Source organism: Microcebus murinus, chromosome 6 (assembly GCF_040939455.1).
Source record: "Microcebus murinus isolate Inina chromosome 6, M.murinus_Inina_mat1.0, whole genome shotgun sequence".
NCBI lineage: Eukaryota > Metazoa > Chordata > Mammalia > Primates > Cheirogaleidae > Microcebus > Microcebus murinus.
This window is the reverse complement of record NC_134109.1, coordinates 109450754-109467225: the sequence shown is the minus strand read 5'-3', so window position 1 is coordinate 109467225 and position 16472 is coordinate 109450754. Positions and strand designations below refer to the sequence as shown.

The 16472-nt window shown below is 58.4% G+C and overlaps 2 protein-coding genes across 2 annotated transcripts; both read right to left on the bottom strand.

Moving 5' to 3' along the window:
- Positions 1–83: 83 nt before the first annotated feature.
- On the bottom strand, positions 84–4139 carry CPLX3 (complexin 3). Its single transcript, XM_012735475.3, has 3 exons — positions 3861–4139; positions 2556–2643; positions 84–461 (listed from the first exon to the last, which is right to left on the bottom strand). The coding sequence occupies exons 1-3, from the start codon at positions 4022–4024 to the stop codon at positions 237–239; spliced, it is 477 nt and encodes a 158-aa protein (XP_012590929.1). The 5' UTR covers positions 4025–4139; the 3' UTR covers positions 84–236.
- A 979-nt stretch (positions 4140–5118) lies between these two features.
- On the bottom strand, positions 5119–15858 carry LMAN1L (lectin, mannose binding 1 like). Its single transcript, XM_076004643.1, is given in 16 exon segments — positions 5119–5251; positions 6279–6407; positions 7035–7163; positions 8032–8111; positions 8499–8570; positions 9159–9310; positions 9603–9728; positions 10269–10331; positions 11122–11178; positions 11181–11241; positions 11602–11615; positions 11618–11709; positions 12718–12770; positions 13172–13275; positions 13388–13540; positions 15696–15858. Coding segments are annotated over 16 exon segments (1581 nt in total).
- Positions 15859–16472: the final 614 nt, after the last annotated feature.

Below are 16472 nucleotides of genomic sequence, written 5' to 3'. Positions count from 1 at the left end.
CCGCAGGCTAAGTAGGGGTGGGTTCTGAGAGGCAGAGTAAGGAACAGGGACTTTGCTTTCCGTGGAGAGGGAGAGACCGGAAGGCAGACTTGGGGCACGGATGAGAGGGTTCTGGGGCTCGGGTGGGGCAAGGGACACAAAGCCCAAAATAGGATATGGGTCCCTGGACGTTGAGACACTGCCCTCGTGTGGGCCCAGCCCCCTGGTCATCCCAGTGGGCAACTCCAGGGAACTGGTTACATGATGTGGCACTTCTCAGCTGATTGCTTGAGGTCCCCCAGGGTGGCCTGGGCCTTGTCCTTGAGTGAGCCGAGGTCCAAGCCAGGGAGGCTGGCCAGCTGCCCGAGGACTGAGGCCTTCTCCTCCTCCTCCTCCGTGTCCTCCTCAATCATCTTGGCCAGCTCCCGGGGCAGCTCCACGTCTCCACCTGCCATCTGGATCTGGCTCTCATCCGTCTCATTCTGAGGGGAGAGGGTGTGGGAAGGGGCGGAGGTCTGTGAGGACCCAGGGTGGAGGGGCAGGAAGAGGCCTGGCCGGGGTCGCCGGGCCCTTGGACTCTTGGGTCCCATGTTGCAGTGAGCTCCGCCCCCACCCTCATACCCCAGGATCACGCACTGGATGGCTGGACACGGAGCCCTTGCACTTTTGTCCCCTCACCACACCCTGGGACAGGGAAGGACTAGCACTGCAAGTGAAGAAAAATGAAAAGACCCAGTGGACACAGTGCGACAGTTGGCTGTGTTGTGTGCTGACTGTCATTGTGCCAAAGGATGTAACCAGTAATACTGATGGGTACCATTTATCAAACACTGATATAGGGCTGACATTGAGCTGACTGCTCTTGATTCTTGTGATAACCCTGGGAGACAGGTATATTGGGGTTTTTTTGGTCTGTTTTTGGTTTTGGTTTTTTGAGACAGAGTCTTGCTCTGTTGCCCAGGCTAGAGTGCGTCAGCCTAGCTTACAACAACCTCAAACTCCTGGGCTCAAGCAATCCTTCTGCCTCAGCCTCCTGAGTAGCTGGGGCTACAGGCACCCACCACCAAATCCAGCTAATTTTTACTATTTTTAGTAGATACAGGGTCTTGCTCTTTCTCAGGCTGGTCTTGAACTCCTGAGCTCAAGCAAACCTCCTGCCTTGGGCCTCCCAGAGTGCTAGGATTACAGGTGTGAGCCACCGCGCCTGGCTGAGACAGGTATATGGTTATCTACATTTCACAAATAAGGAAATTGAGGCTCAGATAATTTAAGCAAATAACTCACTTTAAATTTAAGTTACTTACTTCAAGTAAATAACTTGGGGTAACTTAAATTGCCCAAGCTCATACAACTAGGAAGTGGGAGAGCTAGATTCAAAACATGTCACTGCTTCCAATGTCTGTGCTTTCTTTGCACAGCACCTACTGATGGCTATTGCATTCTCTGTCCCTCGGGGGGGGGGGGGGGTAGAGGGACTTGGGCTTTCCACTTTGTGTCCTTCTCAGTTGCATCAAAGTCTTGCCTTTTTTACTGGACTCAGAGCTCCCTGATGCCAGGAGTTTTGTCTTTTAAATGCTCAGTGCAAGCATCTGCTCCTAGCTGGGTTTGCAGTGAGGCAGGCTTTCTGGGCTGGTTTTCCCTTCAAGAGACTTCTAAAAGACTGTGCCCTGTGGGGAGTCAGAGGCAGCTGGGGGCTCAGTAAATATTTGTTGAATAAGTGACTGTGATGTTCTCATATATGATCTTTTGATTCAAGTGGAAGATCAAGGTCAGGAGTGCTATAGCATTGTACTTGTATTTTCCCCTCAGAGTCTAGCACAGTTCTGGGCACACTATTCTGGGAGTGGCTTGTGCTCTTTAGGCAACAGGAGCAGAACACCTACATGCCCATCTAGTGCTGGGTGCCCAGGGGCGCAGGGGGGTTCTTTGCTGTCTGTAGGCAGACTCCATACCATGGAAGGCGGCCTGGGGTCCTGGAGCAAATGCAAGCTTAGGATTCACAGGCTTGAGGACTAATCCCAACTCCATCACTTACTGGTTGTATGACCTTAGCCAAGTCCCTTAATCTCTCCAAACCTTAGTTTGTAAATGTGGGTGATAGCTACCTGGCAGTATTATTGGGGAGGTTAGATATGGATATGAAGGTCAAGTACCTGGCACACAGAAGGTGTGGCCTTCTCTCCCCCACCCTGCCCTCCATATATCTTCAGAAGCCCCGAGAGCACTCACCGCTGCAGTAAAGTCTGGTTTTCAAGAGCACTCACCCCTGTGGTCAGATCTACTGCTTTCTGGGGTTGGGGAGGTAGGGGTGGAGGAGAGAAGAGGCCTGGATTTGGCTCCAGAAACACAAACCTGTCAGTCCCCTGAGAACTGGGCTTCCCTTCAGCGCCAAGCCCTGGCCCTTGCCGGGGCTTGGTCAATTGTGAATTAATGAATGAATGAATGTGAGAGGGAAGGATCTAACCAAGCTCCCTGTGAGCTTACAGCTAAGAACTCCAGTATCCAGAATGGGGCAAAGAAGTCCAGGGTCGGGAGCTCAGGGTCCTGGTTGCACCTTGCAGACCTGGCCAGCTTACCTTGGGCAGCCGGTATTTGTCTCGGAAGTGGCTCCGCAACGTGGCCCGCTCTGCCTTCCTCTGCGTGAACTGCGCATCCCGCTCCATCCTGCGGGGACACCAGGGGTGGAATCATGGCAAGTGCTGAGAGAAGTGGCGGACTGTGAGGGAGGCGGTAAGGGGTCTTTTGAGTCCTGGCAGCTGCTGCATCTGTCCCTGTGTGTGGTCAGCTTGGTGTAGGGAGTGTGTGGTCAGCTGGTGTGTAGGGAGGGCTTCCTGACCTGACCGACCCAGGTTAGTGTTTGCTGGCTCTCCCCATCACAGCACACTTTGTCCTCATCTTTGCACCCACCGCTGGGCTGAGCCAGGAGGGAAGGGGAGTCCGACCATCTGGCTCTCTCTGCAGACTCTAATATTTGTCTCTAGTGGCCTTCGACTCCATCTTTCTTTCCCTCTCTGAAAAGCTGTGTCGTGTGGGGAAAATAATTTGAGACAAATGTGGGTTCTTCTCCCAGCCACACTACCATTTTAGGTATGTCCTTGGGTAAATCACTTACTTTCCTCTTCTGTAAAATGGAGATAAGATTTTGCATCTCACAAAACTGTTATCAGGATTAAGTGAAATAATAGCTATCAGGATTTACCACGTGCCAAGTGCTGTGCTAAACAGTTTACGTGCATTGTCACTTAATCTTCATAAGACATATATTATCATTACCATCTCTATTTTCCAGAAGAGGAAACGGAGGCAGAGAAAGACTAACTTGCCTAAAGTTACCCAGCTAATAAGAAGCAAAGCCAGGATCTGAATCCAAGTAGCCGAGCTCCAGAGTCCAGCCACTAACTCCGCTCTGAGTGCCTCTCGTCCCAGCACTGCCGGAGCCCAGGTAGGCTCAGTATCTACCAGCACCCTCATCTCAGGATCTGTCTCCATGAGTCTAAGCCCCTGTGGCTGCACCGCTTCCCTAAGAGCCTCGGGCTCAGAGGAGCCCCAGTTGGAAGACATAGGCAGCCAGGACCAGATCGGATTAAGGGATTACTTATTTCGTCAGAAATGCACGTGCACCCCCTCCCCGCCCCAGGCTCCATCGCCCCTCCCCCCACCCTTTGGCCAGAGTATGAAGCTGGAGCGGGTCCTGGGTTTGAGATGGGGTGGGTCTGGGGTCTGCCTAGAGGACACCTCTCCAGACTCTCACTGTGTCTAGGAACACAGTGGGACGGGGGATTGGGGCCTGAGGCTGGCCCAGGAGTGGGCCAAGCGACTTTGTATGTGTGCGCGGGGGGTGGGGGTGGGGGTCGTTGGAGCCAGGAAGGGATCCCACTCACTTCTCTTCCACCAGTTGCTTCTGATACTCCTCATACTCCTCTCGGCTCATGCCCTGCGCTTCGGCCGCCGACTTGTCCCCGTCCCCCTTGTCCTCGCCGCCCCCCAGGCTCCCGGTGAGGTTCTTCAGCTGGCCGCCCACCATGGTCTTCACCATGAACGCCATGGTCTTCGCCGGCCCTGGCACGGGGCGCTTGGTGCCGCGCGCCAAGCACCCGGCACGTCCGCGCCTACTTCAGCACTAGGTCTGGCGGACAGCTCCCGCTGCGGCCGCCTGCCGCCCGCCCCCGCTTGGGCCCGCCCCCACCTCCCCAAACCCCTCCTCACGGGGGGCGGGGGGCGTGCACGGGGCTGGGAAGGCTGGACCACGTGCCCGCTCCCCTCTCCCGCCTCCCCCACGTGCCTCCTTCAGTGCCAAGCTCCACTGGGCACTGCTGACAGTGGATTAGGGCCTGCGGTGGTGGGGTCCTCCGGGAAAGGGGCTAAGCTGGTACACGCCCAGAACCCTGTTCTCCACCCTCCGCCAACTTTCTCCTCTCCTGGGGCACTGATAGCCAGGATTTCAGCTGGAAGATCCAGGTAGCAGCAAGGGGTAAAAACCTGTGGCCCTGTCCTGTTCTCGCCTAGCCCCCCGCCCCTGCCCCCGCCCCCACAACTCGCTGAACCCAGCAGCTGCCCAAAGAGCGTGATGCTGGGAAAGGGAGGGAGGCCTGAGGGCGAGAGCGGGAATCCCAATTATGGTTCCATGAGGTGGCCTTTCAGAGTTCCTCTGTCACGCGCCTGCCCTGCTGGCCCTGGAGCAGCGCAGAGTTGGGAGGGAGAGTTGTTCGGTGACGTTGGCTGGGCTGGGTCATGAGGGACATTGGGAGATACTGCTCCTTGTTCTGGATGAATTTGGGGACAGAATTATACACAGTTACGACTCCCTCTCCCTCTGTAGTCCAGGGCTCAAAGCCATGGAATATCTGGTCTTTTGGCCATTGGGCAAGTCCGTGGCCTCCTTGCCTGCCTGGAGCCCACCCCCAGCTACCTACCCAGAGGAGGTGGATGCCTTCACAGAGACTAAGGTGAAGCTGGAAGGTAAATGAGTGTATCAAAGCACTGACAAAGGGAAATCACCTTTAATAAGGTGGGAGCTCACCAAAAGCTAAGGAGGTGCTGGTAGGAGCTGGCCACCAGAGATAGAGGATACTGGCCAAGCCCTCTCCCACCCCCAGACACTGCCTGCCTCCCCGTGGTGAGCAGCAGCTTCCAGGTGGGTCAGGCATGCATGCTGGGGGGGGGGGGTGGCTGCCTCCTCAGAGCCCCCAGGGCCCTAGGGACGTGTGCTGTAGGACCCTGAGGAAGGCTGCCTGTGGACAGATGCTCCCGAAGGCTCTTGTCCGGCTCCTGTCTGCTGCCAGAGAGAGAAGAGGTTACTTGGGTCTCTCTCTTCTGGGCTTTTGAAACCAAGACAGTCACAGTTGCCTGGCTCCGCTCACTGCACCACAGTCTCCCCTGCTCTGGGACCTTCTGTGTCTCCCTTCGCCTGCCACAAAAGGTCCACACTTTCCCCTCGGCATTTAAGGTCTGTGCAGGTGGCTCCAGGCTTTCTACCACCCCTGCATCCCTATGCATGTGCGTAGCCCATGATCATTCCATCTTGTGCCTTTTAAAGCTGAATATATTTCAGTCCTCCTCCAGGACCATCTCAGCCCCCACTGATGCTTCTTGTCTTGAAATTCCACCAGGAAGGGCTGTCAGTCCCATTTCTAAGGCCCATAGCACACCCACATTTCTAAGTGGTGCGCATTCATTCAGTAAGTAACCACCAAGCAAAATTAGTGACCTCCCCTCACCTTTTCAATTCTCTGTCCAATTTCACAAACTGGTCCCGCCCTTCGTTCCAACAGTACTGAACTTGCCACTTTTTCTCCAAGATATTATGCTTTTTTCATGCCTCTATGCCTTTTTTCATGCTGTTACCCCCCATCGATGCCTATGCTTTTACCTATTTTGTCAGGCTACAAAACTCTTGGTCACCTTGATGGCCCATATCAAATGTCCCTTCCAGGCCAATTTCCTGGTTTCTTCAGGTCAACTCAGGTGTTTTTGCTTGCACTCCTACAGCCCCTGAGCTTCCTGCTGTCATGGCACTGACTGTTCAGGGTGATACTGTCAATTACTTGTCAGTTTCTCACTCCAGAGAGTGAGCTCTGGGAGGGAAGGACACAGATGGGGCTGGAGGGCTGAGCAGATGGGCAGTAGTACCTGGAAAAAATTGGTCCTGACTTGGCATGTGCTCTTTGCTGTCTGGGGAGTAAGCAGGTCCCCTCTGGCCTCAATTTAGCAATATAGCCCTCCCCTCAAATTGAATGGCTATAGCCCAGAATCAAGAGATGCTGGGTGGAGTGGGAAGTCCTGCCCACAGGGAGGCCCACCTGAAGTGCAGGTAGCAGAAGAAGCCTACAGTCTGAATGAGGAGGAAGAAGAGGAAGATGCCAGGCCACAGGCATGAGAAGGCCTCTGGGGGCCAGCCAGGTGTGTGGATAGCCTTGGATGTTGCTTTCCTAAAGGGACAAGTCCAAGGTCCTGCCTCAGCTTCTCATCCAGAAGGAGGGAGGGGACCTAGAATCTGGGCCATGCGTGTGCTCTTTCTGTTTCCCTTCCCCAGGCTTGGGGCCACCAGCTCTCATCCGGGAACCTGGAGAAGGGGCAGCTACAAAACCGCCTCCCCTACCCCAGCTCCCTTAGCGACATCTGGGGACAGCTGGGAGGGCCTGGGGCCTGGGATCATCAAGGGCCAAAGGCTCAAAAGAAGAGAAAGAAGCAGAGAGCAAAAAACTGGGTGAGGGCGAGGGTAAGAGCAGGATGCGACAGGGGTGTGGGGAAGAGCCCACTCCACCAGCCCACCCCTTTTCCCTTCTGGCCACTGGGGGTTGGACCCAGGGTTCTCTAGGGCCCTGCTGGTGCTGAGTCTATGGGACTCTCCTGAGAGCAGAGGGGGACGAGAGGGTGCGATCTGAGTGCCTGCACGTGGGCATGCACACACAGACACAGACGCAGACACAGCTGGGCCTGCCAGACGTCCTGGGCGGGGAGGGCAAGGGCAGGAGGGGCCTGGGGGCTGCAGGAGTGCTGAAAGAAGGGTGGCTGAGCCTGGATCTCAGGGATGGGGCCCACATGCAGCCTGCTACTTCTCCCTCACTGCTGGGCTCCAAAGCCTGTGCAGGAGGCTCAGGATCTGGTCCAGCTCTAAGAAATGATGCTCGGCACCCACAGGCAGGTAGACCCAGGCTTCGGAGGCCATGCGGGCTGCTGCCTCCCTAATGGGGGTGGAAACCAAAGGAGATGACCCATTATCCCTTCTGGTTGCACCCAAATTACCTAATCATTTCCCACAATCCCCCGGGGCAGCACATGGGTAGGGAACAGCCACCACCCATGGGGCCTCTTCCTGGGGGCTGGTCTTTTCACCCCAAACCTTCTTCCTAGATCCTGAGATGACTTTAGCTCAGGTAGGGATCTCCCTAAAGCTGTTGGTCTCAAGCCCAGCCTCCCCTGGGCTCTGCCTTCCAGCTCCAGCTCCCAGGGGATTGAGCTCCTTTCCCTCTTCCCACGGATCAGCCCAGCCTTATAGATGTGTTTGTGTGTTTGTTTGGGAAGGGGGGGGGTTAGGCTTCAGGCACAGCAGCCAGCCTGAAGCCTCCTCCTCCCAGGCATCCCCAGGGCTCCTCGTACCCCCAGGCCCCAGACTCCTGGCCTGGAGTGGATGCTGGGAGGCTGAAAGGGGCAAAACGAAGTCAGGGATCGCCTCCTCCAGCTGGCCTCATCTTGGCTGGGCACCGTCCAAGAACCCCCATCAAAATGTTCCCTCCTTCCAGGAGCTGTCACTGAAGGAAGGCTCAGATTTACTAACCCTCCCTGGGGCAGGAATGTCTCACGGGGGCCTTCATGTTGGGCTTCTCCCTGAGAGAGTTGCTTTTGAACTGGGACTTTCAAAACTTTAAATTTGATTCAGTTAAATTCAAGTCAACTCAACAAACCTACTTCCAGCCCCAGCCCTTCCAATTGCCAGGCTTTGTGCTGCGTGCTCAGGAAATGACAAAAGAAATGAAGGGCAAATGGAGGAACTTCAGGCAGAGAAGCAAGGTGCAGGGGGTCCTGGGTGCCCCGCCTCACCTTGTCCCTTACCCTGTCCCTTCCCTTATCTCTTGGAGGGTCTGGAGCAGAGTCCGCTGTCCATGAGGCAGGGCACGGACTTTGGTAGAGTCCTGCAGGAGGGCCAGCCTCTTGTCTAGGGCCCAGGGCACAGCCCCGTCTTCTCAGAGCCCATCCTCCTCAGGGATGCAAAAGCATCCTCCTCTCGGAGGCCTTGCCAGATTACCAGGGCCGCCTCATTTTGGACACACTAAGCTTATTGGACCCCCGTCCATCCTGGTTTCTGCTTCCCACCCCCTCCCCAAAACCATCTCCCTAAAGGTGATTGTTTCCCCCAACAGTGGCCACCCCTGGGCTTTCTCAAAATCCCTCCCCTTTCTTAAAGTGGCTCTGTCCCCTGAAGGATGCACAGGCCCAGCCCAGTCCTGTCTGCCCCTTCTCTCAGGGCACCATCCAAGCTGGGGCCAGTGCTGGTCAACACCCAGTGGATGGGTCCCTGCCTCGCTGAGTGACCTGGAGAGGTGGCCACGTTTCTCTGGGGCTGATGGAACCTGGCAGGAGGGGTGCAGGGCCTGAAGGTAGGATCAGAGGCCTGGCCCTGGAGCGCAGGCTGCCCCCTCTTCCCCACTGCAGCAGCCCAGCCTAAGCTGCTCTGGCCTGAGGACACAGATTAAAACATCAAGCTGTCAGAGCCCAGCAAAGCCTGTAGGAGCTGCAGGCCCCCTCTGCCCAGTGCTTAGCACCTTGGCTGAGTTTAGCTCTCAGGCCCCCCAGGCTGGGCATGACCTGAGGCAGGACTCCCTGGGGGAGGAGCCAGCTGGCAATGGGGTTGAAATGAGGATTTTCATGCAACTGAGCATTAAGCAAGCTGTATGCAAATCACATGTGCAGCTACATGCAAATTAGCACCTAGTCTATTTCTGTCATTCATCTACAGACCTGAGTCCAAATACTTGGCATTTCCTTTCCCCAGCCCTGTGGTTCTGTGGGCACTTTCTTGTGCAGAGATGCCCTCCTGTATGCTCCCCTGTCATGTCCTGTGAGCTGCGGCTTTTCATCCCGCCCCTTCCTTCCAGAACTTGGGTGAGGCTAGTTCCTGGCTATAGGGCCGCTCCTGTTTCGGGCCTGCAGGGGGAGCTTTGGCTGTCAGAAGGACTCACCCAGCTTCCCTCAGCCCTGGCCTGGCCTGGGGCCCCCATCTGCTTCTTCCACTGCCTGTCAGCCTGGGCCAACTGCTTGGAGAGACCCTGGAGAGCCTGCAGGACCCAGCTGGGTTTGCCTAGCGTCTCCTCCAGGTCAGAGAGCCTTTCCCCTGGGGGTGGGAGCAGAGCTGGGCTGGGCAGCTGGGCTGGGGCAACACAGCCTATGTCTGGGGGGCATCTTGGAGAGGGTTGCCAGAAGGCGTGGCTGCTGCCACCAAGACCTTCCGCAGGAAAATGCGTCTGGGTTGGGAGGTGGGGCTGGGACAGAGCACCTGGGCCCCAGGTCCCACTTAGATAGGCCTCTGTTTTCTCATTGGTTAAAGGAACTGCTGGTTCTAAGGGAAGAGGAACCTGTGAGTCAGATGGGCCCCTGCCCCACCTGCCTACTCCCTGGGTCCCTACCGTATCCTGGAGCTGCAGAGATTGGCTGTGGAGTTATGTCCTCCCTGGTGCCCAGGGCCAGCCTTGCCTGCAGCCATTCCAGCTGCCTGTGCAGGCGGAGCTGCTCCACCTCCAGGGAGGGCAGGGAGAGGCTGCGGGAAGAAGACACAAAGTGGGGCCTGAAACCCGTGGGAGACCCAGAGGCTCCCTCACAAGCCAGTCTCCCTTCCTGACTAAACATGCACCCCAGCCAGGGAAGAGCTGTCAGCTTGGCCACCCAGCCCTGTAGGCTCCAGCCCTCTGAGCTCTGCGCCTGTGCAGACCCCCACATCCCTCCCTCGCTGCGGCCTCGGGCCTGGCCGCTGCTCCTCCGGTCCTTCAAGCTTGTCTCCTCAGGCAGCCTTCTCTGATCCCCTGGCTGGTTCAGAGCCCCTCTCTCTGCTCCCACGGCCCCCTGCACCTTTGGAGACCCAGCTCTGATCACTCTGAACTGTGATGTAACAGCGTGGCCCAGCCAGCCTGGGAGGCCTTGAGGACAGGGCCTGGCCCCAGCACTGCCCAACGCGAGGCCTGGCCTGTGCAGAGCTCAGAGGACAGGTGGAGGATGGCTGGATGGCAGTTCTGAGGGCACTATGACACGGGCGAGGGAAGGGTGCCTGGCTGGCCTCTCCCAGGTGGCCAGGCCTGGCATCACCACTGGGCTCAGCTCACTCAGACTGAAGGTCAGGAAGGACAGGACGTCATGGTCACCTGGAAGGGAGTGGATGGAGAAGAAATATGACCACTTCACCCGGAGTCCCTCCCTTGGCCCTCACCCCAGCGCCCATCGCACCCGAGGGAGGCAGTTCTCAGGCCTTTGTCTTGCTCATGTCACAGGATGGGTGTGGGGCACAGATGAGTAGAGGGGCTGTGAGGGTTGAACTTCATACTCAGCAGAGGTGGGCCCCCATGAGTGGGAAAACTGGACAATCACAAAACACCCTGGGCTAGAGCCCTGGTAGCAAAGTAAGTAACATTCTCAGGCCCCAGAGCACAGATGCTATTGGCAGAGGCAACCTTGCAGTGGCTGCCTCCGTGGTGTGGCTCTGACCACGTCACTCTCCACCTCCGAAACCTTCCGTGGCTCCCTAGTGCCCACGGTCTAAAGAATAAAGTCCTGGCATTTAAAGACTCCCATTCCCCTGCTGTCCACCTACAGGGCCCTCCATGGCTCTTTATTGCATCACTCCTCTTTGCTCCATTTCCCTAAATATTCCTCGTGGCTGTCCCTTTTCTACCTGCCCCACAGCTCCCACCTAGGGGCACTTATGGGGCCAACGCTGGAATACAAGCGTCTCTTGTTTTATCCCATTTTAGACTTCCAAGTCTCAAGGCAGACATGACTTCTCCCGATGGCCACCGAGCCTCAGAGAGGACTCATGATTCGCCTAGGTCGCATGGTGTGGAAGTGGCCAACCCACACCCAGCGCTCTTGGGAAGGTGTGCTCAGGAAGATGCATTAGTCCCCACTCTGCTCTCACCTGCCCAGTGGGATCCTCACCTGCCAGCATGCTGGTGGCTGCTGAGACCCCAAAGAAACCTCCAGCCACCAAAAGCAGGGCCCCACATCCACACAGACCTCATCTGGGTGGCTGGGAGCCAGGCCGCTGTTCAAGGACACCTGGGGGCTGTGGAGGGGTGAGCCCCTCTGCTCCCCCAGCAGCGGGGCTCTGTCCTCGCCTCTGACTCACGGGCTGCTGTGCAGGGCAGAGGCCACAGGGCTTGGTGTCAGAAGGGCACAGAGGTGACCTGTACTCCTGGTCTCCAGTTGGCCCTTACGTGCATGTGTTGTGTGTGAGTGTTAGGAGTCTGTGGAGGGTGGAGGAGCCCAGGTGTGTGTTGGCTGTCGTGGGCCAGGGACCCTGCGTGGTGTCCAGGCGCCAGGGGGGCTGTGGGCACTCACGGGCAGCAGCTCTGTCACCGGGGCCCTGTATTCTGACTCCCCACGTGGAGGACCCCAAAGACAGGAGAGGCCACTCACACGCAGCCTCTGCTCCAGTAGGTGATCCTTACTCTGAAGGGGTGTGGCCAGTTCCCGAAGTCCGGATGACAGGAGCCCAGCACCCAGCCAGCTCTGTCCCTGTGGGCACTTGGAATGCAGCCAGGTCACACAGAACCCAAGGCCTGGCCAGTGAGCGAAGTCCTAGAAGCCACTCTGCCCATTGCTTCCCCACTGGAGGTGGCGCTGCTGTGGGAGGGGAGAGCTGGGACGGGGCATGGCCTTGCTGTCATCTGCTCTCTTGGCAGGAGAGAAGGGCAGCGAGCAGGCCCTGCCTGACAGAATGCTAGAACCTGGAGTTTGCAGAGGAAGGGGCGGGGCCTCCCTGGATGCCTGGGGGGCGGACAGAGGCCTGGATCGACAGCAGGTTTCTGCCCTCAGTCCCCGACCCACCAGTCACCCTGCTGCCCTTCCCCCCGCCCCGCAATTCCAAGTCCCCGTGCCTCTGGCTAGGGCTTCTCTCTCCTCTCCCTGCTGCCAGCGGCTCAGACTGTGGCAGGACAGACAGGGCAGATGACATGGGACTCGTCCTAGTGGCCAAGGGCAGTGTGACAGCCCACCTTCTCCACAGGGCGGCGCGGCAGGCTTTGAGGAGTTACAGAAGAGTGTGAGCCCTGAGTGTCTCCCGGCCCAGGGGCCACGGACGCACCGACACTGTGCGGCTCATGCCAAAGCCGCTGGCCTCTCACGGCCACCTGGGCTTGCACTCCGAGCTGCGTGGCCTTGGCGAGTTACCTCATCCTCCTGAACCCTAGTGCTCTCGTCTTTAAAACGAGGATGATAATTGAAAGCAGCTCGTAACAATGTTACGAGGGTGACCAAGAGAGCCTGCCAACCGCCTGGTGATGGCCTGGCCACACACGCCCAGCGCCACGAGTGCCAGCAATTAGTCCGATTGTCACGGGCTACAAACCGCCTGGGCTACTGCAGGCAGGGGGGACAGGCCACGTCATCTGGGGAAGGGAAGGGACGGGGAGGGGCAGCTGGTGCGGGCAAGGGCGTGGATCCCCCACAGGCAAGTCTGGGCTGGCTTTCAGCTCTGCACACAGCGTGCAACCTCAGGCGCGTCACCTCACCTTTCTGCCCCAGTGTCCTTACCTGTGAATGGGGACCAGTACTTCCCCCTTGTCAAAGGTGTCGGGATGAATGAGCTAATGGGGCAGACACACTTATTGCAGGCCGCAGCCTGAGTCATTTCCCCTGGGCTATTGGGTGGTCCCTGGTTCGCAGGGACAGGGGCAAAGTCTGGGTCTGGGGCCCAGGGGCACAGCTGGGACTGAGTGGGAGTCCCAGGGGGACAGCCACCAGTTCAGAGTGAGATGCCAGCAGGAGTGACAGCTCCAGGAGGGGTGAGCTCCTTGCCGGAGCCCCTCTGGCCCAGGAATGAGGGGCTGTCCCAACAGGCCTTGCACGAGCTGCTTATGGGGGTGCGCCACTGGCCAGCACATGGATGACAGGGCTGTTCTGCATGGGGTGACAGTCAGCCTGAGCTGTGGGCACGGGAGGAGGCTGAGGGTGTGGGCGGGCAGGTGGGCAGGAGACCACTACTCACCTGGATAGCCCTGGCAGAAGAGTCGAAGATCGTGATGTCGTCCCACGAGAACAAGCCCCCCAAGACAGAGCCTACATGGCCCTGTCCCAGGTGCACCACATGACCTGTAGGTCCCCAGTCCTTCAGCTCAGGGATCCCTGCAGGACACTGGAACCCCAGGGCTCACCACCGCCTCCCTGATCCACACCCCTGTCGAGCCCGAGTGGGGCCACTCACCATGCCCTGGGCTCCCAGTGCCCTGGCTTGGTCACCTCATCTGCGTCTCCACCTCCCAGGCAGAGAAGGGCACAGAGGCCCTGCTCCACACGGCGCCGCTGCGGGGCCTCACAGATCGTGCCAGCCGTGCTTCCCCCAGGGCTGGGATGGCGTCTGTGGGCCAGGGCATCTCAGGACCCAGGCCCAATACACCCCTGCGGCCCTTCACTGTCGGGGCTGGCTTCCGGGAGAAGGAAGAACATTTGATAACGGGCCGCTGGTCCGACGCAGGAACCCACCGAGACGCGGGAACCATTGCCCAGCCCAGCCAGAGGGGCAGGTGCCAGGGAGGGTGACGGTGCCAGCATGGCCGCGTCCTCCCTTGAGCCTCGCCTCAGTCTGCGCCGTCTGTTTTTATAAGACCTCGTTTTACAGATGAGGAAACTGAGGAAATAAAGTTAAGGAACTGAGTGGCTTGGAATTCATCTCCTCTGACTCCAGAGTCCAGCTTTTTCCACCACGGGAGAGGTTTGTGTCTGACCCCTCCTGTTCTCGGATGCGGAGACTGAGGCGTGGGAGAAGGGCCGCCCTGCGACCACAGAACGCAGGACAGCGCTCGGGCAGAACAGCGGCCTGCCCAGGGCGGCAGGCTGGGCAGCTTGGAGGGGAGTGCGGGCTCCTCGGGGAGGGACCTGGGGCGGGCCAGAGGGAGGAAGCATGAAGCCAAGGTGCAGGGCAGGCTGGCCCAGAACGTGAGGAACGGGGGAGTGTGGGTGGGAAGTGTCCTGGTGGTGGCAGGGTCGGGGGAAAGGAGCCTGAGTGACGGGGAGGAATGGGGAGAGAAACCGAGGTGACTTGGCGGGAACCAGAAAGGGCATTCAGAGCCCTACTCCAGCTGTTTTTGACCCTCTGGCAGGCTAGGCTGGAACCTGGCCCAGGACCAGACCCTGCCGGGACTTCCCAGAGGGTGCTAATCATACCTGTTTGCCTGCAAAGGCCAGGACAGGGCAGGGAGGCTCAGAGAGTGCAAGGCCAGAAATCCTAGGGCCCCCAGAAGCTGCCACTGCCTCTGAAGTGACTTGGAGGCAAGGACTGCCAGCTGCCTGCTATCCTTATGCATTCGGCCTCGCGTGGATCAGTCGTGCCACCTCGCTCCAGACTGCGGCTTCTTGAGCCTGACTCAGCCGTGTGTCTCTGTGCTGGGCACAGAGGAGCATCAGGGCGGGTGAACGAACGAATAGGCGATGGACATGACGGGCATGCACTGGGCGGCCTTGGAGAGCGTGCCTCCGCTCCCCCACGTGATCTGTGGCAGCCCAGGCCAGGCAAAACCAAGAGCAGTGAATGGTGTGCAGGCCCTGCCCGCCTGGCTCGGTGCTGTGAGACAGCCCACCCCATCCACCTCCTGTGCCTCTTTGAAGGAGGACTGGAAGAAAGACCCTACTGACAGAGCCTGTCATTTTAAAAGAGTATTTTGTTCTGGCCCAGTCAGGAACCATGCCGTTTCTCAGAACTTACATCTCATAGATAGAAACACACAGCTGATCTGCTTTCTCTCTTTGCTTTGCCTGCTGGGAGGTTCTGAGCTAAATCCATGGCCCAACTCCGGAGTTGAGATCTCACAGCATGTTTTGGAAACTGGACTCATTTCATGTCCCATCCTGACCCTAAGTCTCATTCTTCTTGCTCACTCCTAATTTAAGTTCCTCTCTATCATATAGGCCCTTGTAAGTCATCACAAATGCTTTTTGAACAAGATCAGGCAGAAGACAGACTCTGTCAGGTCTGGGTTTGGAAGGCCCTGAACACAGACCCATGGGCTAAGATGCCCTCATGCCTGCTTCCACTCCCAACATGCATACAGGGAAGGGCTGGTGCCTGCTCTGGCGACACAGCAGGACACGAGGACGCCTTCCTGCAGGTGGGCCCTCAGTCCTCATGGACGGCACAGGCAGACAGGATGGAGCCGGGAGCCTGGGGCTTTGTGCTGGTCCAAGTTGCCTTGTTTCTGTACCTGGGACTTAGCGTGTGAGCATGTGTACCTGTGTGTGTTCACAGGTTCAAGAGGCAGAGGAAGGGGAGGGGTCCAAGGAGAGGCAGAGGAGGAGAGAGAAGTCCCAGGGCAGAGAAGCAGAAGGGAGAAGCTGAGACTGGGGAGTGGTGGAGCAGATCAGCCCGGAACAGTCCTGGGGCCCCTGGCACTGTCTGCCCCAGGCCCTGCCCACCCTGGACAGAGGCTGGCCCTGGCAGGCCCGTCCCCCACTGAGTTGCAACCCCTCCAGCATGCTGAGGGACCCTGGGCACGGCTGGTGCCCACCCCTGCCCTCGCCTCTGTGGTAGCTCCGGAAGGGTATTCCAGCCTCGGGTAATGCCAGCCCTGGGCCTTTGAAGCTGAGCTTGTGCTCAAACCTTCACAGAGGAGGTGTCCCCACCCAGTGCTGTGGGGACAGGAGGAGGCACAGCACGGCATGTGGATCACTGACCACCGGCATTGTCTCGGCAGCTGCTGTCCAGGCCCGTGGTAGACAGTAGCTGGGAGGCCAGGAAGGGGCTCCTGGGACCGGCCAGGCAGGGAGGAGCTTGGGACTGGCAGGAGCCGGGTCTTGGCACCGTCCTTTCTCTCCCTCCCTCCCTCCCCAACACAGACATCCTGCTCCTTCCAGGCCTGCTCTCTGGCCTGCGCCTCCTTCACTCCAGCCTGGCGTGGCCAGACCCCTTGCCAGCCCGAGCTCTGCCCTGCTCCCGGCGCAGGCCACCTTCCCTCGTCCTCAGCTCCTGCTGCTCGGGGTGCGCCTGGGGATGCACAGGCCTCACCCTTCAGCAGCCCTGGCCTCTCCTCCCTGTTGTGGGATGGCCACTGTGCCGTGCCTTCCCCTGCTTGTGGCTGTTGCGGCCACCTGGCTGTGTGCCCGCCTGCCCTCGCTCCTTCTCAGCCGCCCTCCTGGCCGTGACGCTCATGCCCCCGTCCCCGCAGCTCACCCTTCCAAGCACCCTGGTTTCCTCCACAATGGCATCCCTCGAGACAGGTCTTGAGAGACAGAGCAGAGAAATGCCACGTGTGCACCTCATTGGGAGACAAATTTTAACTCACCTATTGGAAAAAAGT

What these genes read in the sequence shown, in the direction of transcription:
- CPLX3 (XM_012735475.3), bottom strand. Translation starts at nt 4,024, where the DNA reads ATGGCGTTCATGGTGAAGACCATGGTGGGCGGCCAGCTGAAGAACCTC. An exon ending in AAGCAACTGGTGGAAGAGAA is followed by an intron (nt 2,644 to 3,860) that starts GTGAGTGGGATC and finishes GTGTCCCCGCAG; the next exon opens with GATGGAGCGGGATGCGCAGT. An exon ending in ACAAATACCGGCTGCCCAAG is followed by an intron (nt 462 to 2,555) that starts GTAAGCTGGCCA and finishes CTCTCCCCTCAG; the next exon opens with AATGAGACGGATGAGAGCCA.